This window comes from Pimephales promelas, chromosome 1 (assembly GCF_988280905.1).
Source record: "Pimephales promelas chromosome 1, fPimPro1.hap1.1, whole genome shotgun sequence".
Classification (NCBI taxonomy): domain Eukaryota; kingdom Metazoa; phylum Chordata; class Actinopteri; order Cypriniformes; family Leuciscidae; genus Pimephales; species Pimephales promelas.
Window position 1 is genome coordinate 47,520,902 of NC_142769.1, and position 13,207 is coordinate 47,534,108.

The 13,207-nt window shown below is 40.4% G+C and overlaps 1 protein-coding gene across 4 annotated transcripts in view; it reads right to left on the bottom strand.

The window, feature by feature from the left end:
• Nucleotides 1-12,945, bottom strand: part of chd3 (chromodomain helicase DNA binding protein 3) — an 80,057-nt gene extending 67,112 nt beyond the window's left edge. For 2 of the 4 annotated variants that reach the window (XM_039658789.2, XM_039658786.2), the window contains exons 1-8: nt 12,598-12,944; nt 10,412-10,548; nt 9,807-9,980; nt 6,037-6,161; nt 5,715-5,953; nt 3,619-3,746; nt 3,079-3,208; nt 352-527 (exon numbers count right to left, since the gene is read on the bottom strand). In XM_039658789.2, coding sequence (XP_039514723.2) covers nt 352-527; nt 3,079-3,208; nt 3,619-3,746; nt 5,715-5,953; nt 6,037-6,161; nt 9,807-9,980; nt 10,412-10,548; nt 12,598-12,763 — 1,275 coding nt within the window. In that variant the 5' untranslated portion in view covers nt 12,764-12,944. Of the gene's footprint in view, nt 1-351; nt 528-3,078; nt 3,209-3,618; nt 3,747-5,714; nt 5,954-6,036; nt 6,162-9,806; nt 9,981-10,411; nt 10,549-11,642; nt 11,967-12,597 lie in introns of those variants that run through there. The other 2 variants (XM_039658787.2, XM_039658788.2) reach the window with 2 other exon arrangements.
• Nucleotides 12,946-13,207: the final 262 nt, after the last annotated feature.

The following is a 13,207-nucleotide window of genomic DNA, read 5'->3' on the forward strand; positions in this document are numbered from 1 at the left end:
TTTATTTAGTAGGCGTGAGCGCACTGGGGCGGGGACGTAACTTACATTCGTGTGACAAAGCGGACATAAGATGGACATGAGCGAGTTCGTGGGTGAATTTAATAACACGGAGCGTTGTTAGCGCCTCCGGTGACTGCTGACTGACTTGTTGCACACCGGTCTGTTGTTGTGGGGACATTTCCACGCCCCGAAACATGACGCTGAACGAAACGAACTGTAATTGGTTGTTTGACATGTCGGTCTAACGGCCTTATGGGCGGGCCTTGACCAAAGAAAGCTGCTATGAATTCCAGACCTTCAGCCGTCAGTCTGAAGGTCTGGCTACGCGAGACTAGGGTTGATGTGACTCACACAGTGAGGGCAGCTCCACTTGCCCTCGGGCGCTTTCTCCAGCTCAGGCTCGAGGCACACCAGGTGGTACGCTCGAGGACAGGTATCACACAGGATGATCTCTCCCCCCTGCTGACACACCTCGCAGTAGTCCTGATGATCAGTCTCATAGCCATCGCCATCCTCATCACCCAGCACTGAGAAAGAAAGAGAGCGATACGAGCATAAGCAAGCATAATGTCTACTTTCAATTTTTAGCCATTATCGGTGTGAATCCAAACCAAGAGGTCCTCGCTGCAGTCTGTAGCACGATGACGTAGCTGGACGGTCCAATACGTGTTGGACCCTGTAACGCGCGCATGCGCACTAGTCAAGTCATCTTGATTTATATATCGCTTTTAACAATTTAGATTGTTTCAAAGCAGCTTTAATTTAATGTAACAGATTGTTTTTGCTTTATAGCGGTTCATGAATAATGTTATTTTACAGCTAGTTAGTTTTGATTCTGTCGAAATGATAATTTGTTATTAAATTGGATGACACCGTTCTCTCTAAACAGACTTTAAACGCGATCCTGTGATAAACGCTGATGGCACATGCACATTAAGAATTCATAGGCCTAGTTAGTGTAGAGAGTTGGTGAACAATCGTTGATCTTCCAAGAATTTAAATATGGTAGGCCTAACGAGCGAAGCTCTTATTTTCAGAGCTTTCAGAATAAAACTTTTTTTTAAAATAATTGCGACTTTTTCCTTACAATTGCGAGTATACTTTTCGCAGACTTTATTTCTCAGAATTGTGAGATATAAAGTCAGAATTGCGTGAAATAAAGCCAATCGCATGTTATAAAGACATAATTGCTTGAAATAAAGCCTCAATCGCATGTCATAAAGACATAATTGCTTGAAATAAAGCCTCAATCGCATATGTTATAAAGACAGAATTAGGTGAAATAAAGCCTCAATCGCATGCTAAAGACAGAATTGGGTGAAATAAAGCCTCAATCGCATGTTATAAAAGACATAATTGCTTGAAATAGCCTAAGCCATCGCATGTTATAAAGACATGCGTGAAATAAAGCCTCAATCGCATGTTATAAAGACAGAATTAGGTGAAATAAAGCCTCAATCGCATGTTATAAGGACAGAATTAGGTAAAATAAAACCTTAATCGCATGTTATAGAGAAATAATTAGCCTAGGTGAAATAAAGCCTCAATCGCTTGTTATAAAGACAGAATTGCGTAAAATAAAGTCGCAATTGTGTGCTATAAAGTCAGAATTCTGACCTTTTTTCTCGCAATTCTGAATGTATAACATAAATGCGAGTTTACAAGATTTATTTTCCCCATGCTGTTATTATTTTAGCATTTTCCTTACTTATTCATAATTACTTATAATTATTTAACAGTATTATACTACACAGTTTGAACATCATCTCAGTACAATATTGAGCTTACATATCACTTAAAACCAATGCATTCGAATTATAATCAGAGATCGGCACTGCGCATGCGTAAATGACGTCACCAAAACACACATCCATCCACTACGTATTGGACCATCCAGCTACGTCATCGTGCTACAGGCTGCAGCGAGGGGTGTCTCATCCAAACCACAATGGGTGATTATCATTGTTTACTTACCCACAATTCTATGGTAATGAACTAAGAGACCTACAGTATATTGAGACTGGGGGGAGGGGAGTGCGATATGATGAAAATCTTATTTCATGATATAACAAATTTTATTTCACAATCCTAGTTATATATCATGCGTCAGTCAGCATGAGTACCCACTTTTTCTCATGCACGTCCCCGTTTATTTTTTTCATTCACGCATATTTCTTTATCTAACGTGTGAATAACTTTAAAGGAGTAGTTCACTTTTAAAAAAAACTTTTGCTGATAATTTACTCACCCCCATATCATCCAAGATGTCCATGACTTTCTTTATTCAGTCGAAAAGAAATTAAGGTTTTTGATTCCAGGATTTTCTCCATATAATGGACTTCAATGGGGACCAAACGGTTCAAGGTCCAAAAGAGAGTTTTAGTGCAGCTTCAAAGGGCTTTAAACGATTCCAGACGATGAATAAGGGTCTTATCAAGCGAAACGAGCAGTCATTTCAAAATTAAAATTAAAAAGTTTAAGTTTTATAAGCACAAATACTCACCTTGCTCTGTTCTGTGATGCACGTTCGTGACTCTCCTGTTCAAACCCGTTGATCAAAATTTTTTCGAGTCATGACTCGAAGGGTCCTAGATAAGACCCGTATTCATCGTCTGGTGTCGTTTAAAGCCCTTTGAAGCTGCACTGAAACTCTCATTTGGACCTTGAACCGTTTGGTTCCCATTGAAGTCCATTATATGGAGAAAAATCCTGGAATGTTTTCATCAAAAACCTTAATTTCTTTTCGACTGAAGAAAGAAAGACGTGGATATCTTGAATAACATGAGGGTGAGTAAATTATCAGCAAAAGTTTTTTTTAAAAGTGAACTTCTAGTACTGTGCTACGTGGATAAATTTACATACTGCAACATACAGCAAAATCTTTAATTGCAGTGCAATATTTGTAATAATTTTGGGGCACAAGGATGAGGAATGATTATAATTTGTATGAAAAGCAACAACAAAACATAAGGATTTTTTTCTTTTTCATTTATTTATTAATTCAGAGAGTTAAACAGGTGCATTGTTTTTAAAGACAGATCCAATACAAAGATGGGGGGGTTTGGAGAAGAGACTCACCCTTTTTCTTCTTCTTCGCCGGACGACCCCTTTTGTTCTTCTTGACCCTTCCCGAGCTGTCAGATCGGACCGAAGAGCTATGAACGCTGGAGTTCTCCTGCTCAGAGTCGTCCTCATCCACCTCCTCACTCTGCATTACACACACAATCAAAAACAAGCACTGCACCCAACACACATTCTCACTCAACGCCTGCGATATGTTATGGCGCCGTTTTATACATAAACAATATTTATATTTAATATTTATATATAAACAATATGAATGTAAGCCAGAGGAGAACTGGCCCCCGACTGAGCCTGGGTTCTCCCAAGGTTTTTTCTCCATCCAATCTGATGGAGTTTTGGTTCCTTGCTTTTGGCTTGCTTAGTTGGGGTTATTTAATATTTAATATTTAACAATATTATTGATCTGTGTTGTACTACTTTCATGTTATCACTGTGAAGCTGCTTTGATACAATCTGTATTGTGAAAAGCGCTATATAAATAAATGTGACTTGACTTGACATTCACGGGGATATGCATGGCACACAAACTCTCACCGAACTGCTCTTCTTCCTCTTGTTACCAAGTGGTCCCAGTTTAATGCGCAGAGGGGCCATTTTCTTGGGTTTTGGCTTCTTCTTGTCTGAGACACGAGGACTCTTACTGCGTTTCTTGTAGCCAGGGCCTGCCGATAACCAATCAATGGGCAATATTTCAAATTAGATAGCATTTTGTCTGGATAAAAAAAAAAGAATACGCTAAAAAACAAAAAAAATATGTATTTTTATAAGGTGCAGTATAAAAGAGTAATATTAATTTGCTATAAAATCTGCAATTCAATTAAATGTTAAATATTAAATTAGTGTTTTATAAGTGCCTCTATGCTTTTTTGAATATTACCTTTCATGCAGTGTGTAATATAGATGTTTGTGAGCGTAAAAGGCCTGCAAAGTTTTAAAGATCAAAGTGCACGAAAAATAAAAGTTATCGTCTCCTAAAATAATTGATTCTGAACTGATAAAATGAGTCGTCAGTAATTCCAGTCTCACTTCCTGTTACAAACCTACGTAACAATGTGACACATTTGCATAATGCCAGTCTATGGTGTTCATTGGCTGTCCGTGAACAATGTCTACTTTGACCCTTTAACACTGTAGTTGTAGCTGAGACTGGAAGAGTTTGGCTCGTGTTGTTCAAGTCGAGAAGACGCTGTTTTCAACAATTGATTCGGAAAAACTGACACCATCGTTACTGTTCCTATGAATACAAGTGCTATGGAAACCTTCAGAGCTGAAATTCAGATATGGTAATGGATGTTTGGTTTCCAACACGCGCAGTAAGCGGTCAACCAATCACAACAGACTGGACTGTCTGACCAATCAGGCTTTCAGAAAGGACGGGTTTAGAAAAACTGAATCTTTGAGAAATGAGGAGATGTGCAATGAGAAAATTAAACGGTTTTTTTTACCTTGAATGCATGAAAATCAATTGTAGGAGACCTCTATAACAAAATTAGGAACCTTTAAATTAGAATATTAGGGGCACTTTAAAAGGATAGTTCACTTTGAAATTAATTTTTGGTATGTTTTATCTTACCTCAAGGGCATCCAAGATGTAGGTGTCTTTGTTTCCACAGTATTTTCAATTTTGACATTTTTCAGTCAAACCGTTGTTGTCTGTCAGTCATATAATGGAGGTCTATGGTCACCACCTCAAAGAGCATGTACAGAGAAGTCAAAATTAAACATGATTTAATGACTCGTAAATGTAAGTACACACTGATGGCCTAAGACACGAAACGAGCGGTTTGTGTGAGAAAACGAACAGTATTTAAATCGTTTTTACCTCTTGTAACCACAGACATGACAAAATGATCTGACGGCACGGGTGCTTCGATCTGCGCATACGCCGGAAGTGATCACTAGCGCGCCTACGTCACTTTTTGTTTATACAGAGATTTCGGAAGTTTTACCTTTCACTAAACATATTTAGATATACGGGAAACCGCAATGGAAGACGATTTCGGTATATCTAAACATGTTTAGTAAAAGGTAAAACTTCCGAAATCCCTGTGTAAATATTGAGTGACGTCACACGCAAGCGATCACTTCCGGCGTAACATTGAACTGATTCAGTTCGGTTCAGTTGGACATTGCACAACTGATTCAGATCACTTGGATTACACGAGGTAAAAACGATATAAATACTGTTCGTTTTCTCACAAAAAAACGTTTCGTTTCGTGTCTTAGGCCATCAATGTGTACATACATTTACGAGTCATTAAATCATGTTCAATTTTGACTTCTCTGTGCATGCTCTTTGAGGTGGTGACCATAGACCTCCATTATATGACTGACAGACAACAACGGTTTGACTGAAAAATGTCAAAATTGAAAATACTGTGGAAACAAAGACACCTACATCTTGGTTGCCCTTGAGGTAAGCTAAAACATACCAAAAATTAATTTCAAAGTGAACTATCCCTTTAAATTAGCATAATAGGGGCACTTTAAGTGGCTGCTGAGATGACGATGAACGTTAAATAGTCGTTTTATAATTTTTAAGACATTGCTATCAATCCTCCAAACCAGAAATGTTTAATGCTGTGTGTTTACATTACCAAAACCTGTACTGAAACCAATAAAGCCCTTACCTTTGCCCTCTTTGGTCTTGGCCTTGCGAAGTGGTGGTGGCTGCGGTGGGGGTTCAGGTGAGGCTGATGCTGCCGAGACCTGCTCAGCAACGGCTAACGCGGCGGCGGCGGCTACGGCAGCGACGGCTGCGGCCGAGCCTTTGAACGGATTATTGGAGCTGAACTCACGCCATTTGGCCCCCAGAATGGTCATCATCTTGGACATGGGGATTTTAGGGTTCTTCTTAGCAATCATGGGTCTGCAGACGATATAATATGTTTAATACAGAAATGTTGCTGCAGAGGAACTGCAATGTGTGAAAGCGCTGGTTCAAGTCAGTACCTCATGAACTGGCTGAAGGCCTTGTAGTTGGTTAGCGTGCGGTAATCTTCTTCAGTGAATGTGTGATCGACATCTTCAAGCCCCCACTCTCTAGCCAGCTGGGCTGATGTTTTCATCTCCACCGGCTGGAAGAGAGGCTTCATCATATGGCTGTTGCAGTGTGGATGGGTAATAAACATCTGGAAACATCTGGACTAGCTGGATCAGTAATTATGTGTGTACCGTGGCCATGCAACAGTTAGAAACACATGTCACAGTTTGTGCATGTCATTCTTTCATAATTTCTGGATGCAAGTGCGAGAATGACCTCTGATGATGTGCTTGCATAAGGCTGTGTGTCCACCAAAGCGTTTTTCCACGCGCCTGCCGTATGTTTTCAATTGTTTTCAATGGGAGCGCCGCGTTTTTTAAATGCCATGAGCGTACCGAGGCGCTGAGTGTTTTATTCACGCTGAAGCGCCGAGCGCCCGGCGTTTTTTACTGGTCGCCGAGAGTTGAAAAATGTTCAACTTTGGATAAAACGCAGCGCTCATCACTGTCACTTTTTACCCAGCCGTCCAATCACAGTGGAGGAGGGGCGGGACTAAACCACACCGACCAACTGTCACAACATTCAAACTGTGCTGCGGATATTCTGTATCATAGCAACGAAACGTCTCAATGGAAAAAACGCCACTCTCAAGCGGCCAAAGCACGGCGTCTTCAGCAGAGCGTCTAGCGTTTTCAGCTGGCTAAAAACGCTTTGGTGGATACGTGCCTTGCGTATGTTTTCAATTGTTTTCAATGAGAGTGATGCGTTTTTTAAACGCCATGAGCGTGACGAGTCGCTGAGCGTCTTTTTTCACGCTGAAGCGCCGAGCGGCCGGCGTTTTTTACTGGTCGCCGAGAGTTGAAAAATGTTCAACTTTGGATAAAACGCAGCGCTCATCACTGTCACTTTTTACCCAGCCGTCCAATCACAGTGGAGGAGGGGCGGGACTAAACCACACCGACCAACTGTCACAACATTCAAACTGTGCTGCGGATATTCTGTATCATAGCAACGAAACGTCTCAACGGAAAAAACGCCACTCTCAAGCGGCCAAAGCACGGCGTCTTCAGCAGAGCGTCTAGCGTTTTCAGCTGGCTAAAAACGCTTTGGTGGATACGCGCCTTGCGTACGTTTTCAATTGTTTTCAATGAGAGTGATGCGTTTTTTAAACGCCATGAGCGTGACGAGTCGCTGAGCGTCTTTTTTCAAACTGAGCGGCCGGCGTTTTTTACTGGTCGCCGAGAGTTGAAAAATGTTCAACTTTGGATAAAACGCAGCGCTCATCACTGTCACTTTTTACCCAGCCGTCCAATCACAGTGGAGGAGGGGCGGGACTAATACCACACCGACCAACTGTCACAACATTCAAACTGCTGCGGATATTCTGTATCATAGCAACGAAACGTCTCAACGGAAAAAGCGGTGCGCTGCCAAAACGCTCTCAAGCGCCCAAAGCACGGCGTCTTCAGCAGAGCGTCTAGCGTTTTCAGCTGGCTAAAAACGCTTTGGTGGACACACGGCCTAAGTTTTTGTGAATGTGTGAAGTTGCAAACACCTTATATTGAGGCAAATTTCTTAAATATACAGCACTAACACCAGCTCTGCAGATGAAAGCCATTCATATGCCGATATAACCGCTATCTAATGTTCAACTTGGTAAAATCAAGGGAATTTATCATGGGTTTGAATTCTTTTGACCTCTGTTGTTTTGTAGTAGTTGGTGTTTGTGTTTTGTAGGAAATCAGTGTTAAGATGATTAGTTTTCCTCTGGTGAACTTTTCAAGTTCTAGTTTTCAATTTCAAGTTCTCTCTATACAAATGCAAAAAATTTTGAATAATTATGTAAAATATGATACTTTAATCCTAGATCTGGATTAAAGTGTTCTTGCAACTAGGTAACTTTACTTTATTAAAGGGGTCATGGCGTGGATTTTTTTTTTTTTTTTAATGTTACTTGACTTTCACTTATAATGTTAATAAAGTTTATTTTGCAAAATAAATAAACTATATATATTATGTTTAACCCTCATTTTGAGCCTCTGTCTGGAATGATCAGTTTTTAAGGCGCGGCTCCTTTAAGGCTCGTCAGTAAACGGCCAATGTTATGATTGGCTAACGTCACTGCACCGTATCAACGCCCACTTGCTATTGCACATGAGTAAGTGTTTTGAAAACATTATCCATATAAAACCGTCATTTACAGACAAAGCATTATAAAATTACTAGCCTCTGAGCCTCGTTTACTAAATAAAATGCTCCGAACAAACATATAATCCTCTGACGTGATCATTAAAATAATTCAACCACTTGTTTCTGACACTGGGATCCTTCTTAAGTCTCTACAGAGACACAAACAAGCGGTTTAAACTGGTTAAAGTACAAAGCGAAAGTTCTTCGTCCATTAGTCAAGTTGTCAACAGACTCAAGTGTGTGGAGTTCGTCAGAAACTGAACACACATCTGTAAACTGTATCAGTGTAGACAGCGTCAGGGATTATAATGGGTTTTATGTTTTTAACGTGACGCTCACATCCAGTCAGCCATTAAGCGACCGAACGCCAGTAAGCGGAGCCTATGAGCAGATGATGAACTATTCCTCGATGTCTTGCTCTGGAGGCAGTCATATGCAAATGTATTTGCCCGTGTGACGTCACAGATCCCGCAATATCAAAATGAGCTGTTTTCTACATTAAATAAGTGCTTTGTTTATAATGATGAGGAGGTTTTAAGTTAAGAAACTTGCAGGATGTTTTAACGGTATACAGACCTATTATATGTCAAAAGATCAAAGGAAATTAGATTTTTCATGCCATGACCCCTTTAAGTTCATTAAGACTTAAAGGGATAGTTCACTTTGATATGTTTTATCTTACCTCAAGGGCATCCAAAATGTCTTTGTTTCCGCAGTATTTTAAATTTTTATATTTTTAGGTCAAACCGTTCTTGTCTGTCAGTCATATAATGGAGGTCTATGGTCACCACCTCAAAGGGCATGCACAGAGAAGTCCAAATTAAAACATGATTTAATGACTCGTAAATGTAAGTACACATTGATGGCCTAAGACACGAAACGAGCGGTTTGTGTGCGAAAACGAACAGTATTTATATCGTTTTTACCTCTTGTAACCACAGCCACGTCCAAGTGATCTGAAGGCGCGGGCGCTTTGGTCTGCGCAAGCACCAGAAAGCGTCGGAAGTGATCTCTTGCGCGGTTGCAAAAAAAAAAATCAACGTTGTCTGTTGATATATATCTAAATCGTCTTCCATTGCAATTTCCGGTATATCTAAATATGTTTAGATCTTCACAGTGAAGGGTAGGTGGTGACCATAGACCTCCATTATATGACTGACAGACAAGAACGGTTTGACCTAAAAATATCAAAATTGAAAATACTGCGGAAACAAAGACACCTACATCTTGGATGCCCTTGAGCTAAGCTAAAACATATCAAAAATACATTTTAAAGTGAACTATCCCTTTAATTTATAGATAAAGTACGTACACAGAAAAACAAATTCCATTACTACTCAATTTTACTTGAGCCAAACAAGTACGTTTACTTTTTTCAGCTTTCATTCTCTTAGTCGAGTAAACTCATCCAATTTTAAATTTTATAATGAGCGGATTATGTTTGGATACAGAGGAGAATAAGGAAAAACAAAACCTGTAACAGCAAAGATAACATGCGACCCAAAGATAAGCATGCAGAGCAAGAAAAGACAGAGCGCCAATGGATAACCTTTGCGGCCTCTTCATGTGTGCTGTCTTCATCCTCTTTCTTCTTTTTCTTGGTTTTCTTCTCTTTTTTATCCTTGTGTTTCTTCTTCTTTTTCTTCTCCCCTCCGTAATCGCTGGCAGCACTGTCAGAATTCATGGCATAGTCCGGTTCGGAGTCTCTCTCTATGTCACTGTCCTGAAAGAGGCAGAGAAAGTAAGATCAACCTTAAGAACATACATCATTGGAGCTGTCAATATACTGCATTCATTTAATACACTTTATAAAACGGCTAGTTAAAATATCTAAATATTCTGATTCAGTTTTGTTTTTTAACTGTCCGCGAAAGGGACAAAAAGTTACATAGTGTACCTTTAAATGATTCTCTCATCCGCCACTTTGCATTATCTCCATTCAAGGGGCTTTTTCAGAGATTTATAAATAAATGTATATATATTGATATACTATATATGATATATTATAGGGTTCATAAGGGCTAATTAATCAGCATATCATGTAATTTGCCTTAAATTTATAATTTGATTATAAATCAATTGATGCCTTGCAGACTAAGGTTTAATGAAAAATGCATTTGAACATGAAGACAGAAAAACACATCAACCACATACTATTTTTTTGCGCTTGCGCACTTTGGTCATCTTCCCCTCCTTGTCTTTCTTCTTCGTCTCTTTCTTTTTCTTAGGGCCTCGTTTCTTTTTCCCCAGGTTGTCCCTGTCTGACGTCTCGCCAATGTCGTCTCCATCATCTAAGCGAGAGAGAGACGCAGGGAAATGAGGGAACATAGGAGGACTGATGAAATTAAAGTGACCATAATTCTTTGCAAACCCTCTGAGGTAGCCTTCAAATCATTTCCCACTTCAATTATTGAACAACACGAGCGGCGCAGAGACCGAGACTGTCACATAGGAAATAAGTCATTCCACTTATGACTTGAACTAAGCTGTAGTATTTAATGAATTAATCTCACAAACATAATTATCTACATGACCTAATTATGACAGCCAGCTCGCATGGAAAGCTATTTACAGAGTGAATTTTAAGATGATGATAAATATTGTATGCCGCACTCTCCATAAGATGAAAATTTCAGGTCACTGCATGAGCAGAATAAATTACTCTAAAGCCACCATGAAATCAAAATTGACAATTCTTGTTTTTTTATGGAATACACAGTACTTATTTTAACAGATTTATCCATGCACATAATTTTTTTTATTTATGAGCCCTCATAATATTTCATCAAAATAACACAACCTGTCACTTGACCACAACGATCAAACTCAAAACTCTCTCAGGATGTGTTTGTGTTGTCAGTAAACCGAAAATGTGCTTCATTAGGTAACATCAAAAGTGGTTAATGTTATATTCCAAATAAGGTCCCTCTATTATGCTTCCATAAAAGGTACTTTTACACGCAGAAGGGGCAAAGTGGAGTTAAACAGCTGCAGTCATGTGACAATTTACAGCAGCCATGTAAAAACATTGTCTGTTCTTTCATTTAAAGCTTAGCCTATTTAAATTCAAAAACATTTTGGACATAATATTACCAAGCTCAAAATAATTTAACGTGCCTACCTGACGACATAGTTTAGGCTACATCAACAAAGGAAATTTTTTTAAGGGTAGACTACTTACGTTAAAAAGTAACGTTACACCAACTCACTTTTTAGTTTTACACTGCATTATACAGCTTGTTTTAGTAAATGTAGCACCGTATCATCATATCATGTCTGGCTAACAGCAGATAGCGTAGAAGTATCGCCATTGCGCTGCGATAAATGAGTTAGGTTTAATAGTGTCTTTGTTGCTGGGGCGCGCGCGCGCGGGCAGAGCCCTTACCCCCAGCCAGAGGCGGCAGAAACACACACTCGAGGCCCGGGGATTGAAAGGCCGTGAGCTGAGCTGATGCTCCCCTCTTCGTGAACTCCTGCACCTGGAGTGAGAGACCACCAGATGAACCGCACATGAAGGTCGCGGGGGCGAGACAGGACGCGCGTGCTGCTGCTGACTGACTCACTCACTCACGCGCACCGTGGGAATGCGCGAGAGACACACTTACACGAGGCCCCACATATAAAAGTTAGAATTAACTAAACAAGTTATTTTAAAGAAAAATAGTATTCCTATACCAGTCATTATTTAAGATAGTATAAGATTAATCGACTGAATAGTGGAGCTTTTGACTCATCACTGTCTATCTCTGTTGATGTCATCATACACGCTGTAATATAGCGGTTTATTGACATGGTCACACTCAAACAGCCTGAGGGATGATGACAGAGGACAAACTGTCATGACATTTTGCAAAGTGAAAGCAAAGCAGATCTCTGAAAGAGGCGGCAGTGGGTCGGGTCAAGTTTATTTACATTGTCACAATCAAAGCGGTAACAGTTAGTCTCTGACCCGCATTTAGATCAATGCATTGGCTTGTTATTCTGTATCTGCTCATGTAAAAATCCGCAACCTTCGGGGTACAAACAAAACAACAAATGGTCGAGAATGGCAGCTTAATGATCCTTTGTCAGATCGCCGCGGGAGATGAAAAAGCACCATCATATGACAAGACCTGATGAATGACACAGACGGGACAGAGAGAGGGGGGATCGGTCAACTTTAACCAAACTCTATGCAACTCTTTGCCGAAATGCACGCGGATAAATAAAGCATGCACAATTCCTAACAGCCTCAGAGCATCCATGATGAAGCATGCAGTCGCGCAGATGTCGCAGTTTGAGGGTGATTCGCGTTTGTTTCGATGTGTTTTCGTGCCCCGCGCGCGCGGACTGTACGGTACCTGGCGCGGCTCTTGCTGCAGTTTCTCGAGGCGCCGCCGGCGAGTTTATGTCGCTTGCGTTCTCGTCCAGGTCTCCGTCGTCTTCTTCTTCTTCATCAAAATCTCCTCCCTCGGAATTAACCGCCGTGCCCTCATCTTCCTCACAAGAACGGAGAAGAGAGGACATTATATTCCCGCTGGTGACCCCGTTCCGCGAGATCCAAAAGTGTATTCCGTCCGAATTATGATATTTATTTAATATTCAAATGGACACACAAAAAGTGGGGGGCGTTTTGGAATATTTTACACTACAAGGCAGAGAAACAAAGATGGCCGCCCTTATATTTATTTTTTAACAACCCCCCCACCCCACCTCCCCCCCAATAAGAAAAATCCCCTTACATAAAAATGGCTGACTATATTATTTCAGAACGCCCCCCCTCCTCCTCCTCCTTTTTTCTTTCTCTCTCTTTCTCTCCTGTCTCCCCTCCCTTCTTAAAAATAACTGGAGGGGGGGGGGGGGGGGTATAGCTGACTGCAACTTGTATTTCAGTTCATTTTTATTGTGTGATCTTTCTCTCTCTCTGCTTCAGACTTGCCTGGTGTGTGTAACTCTGCAAGTGCGTAATAA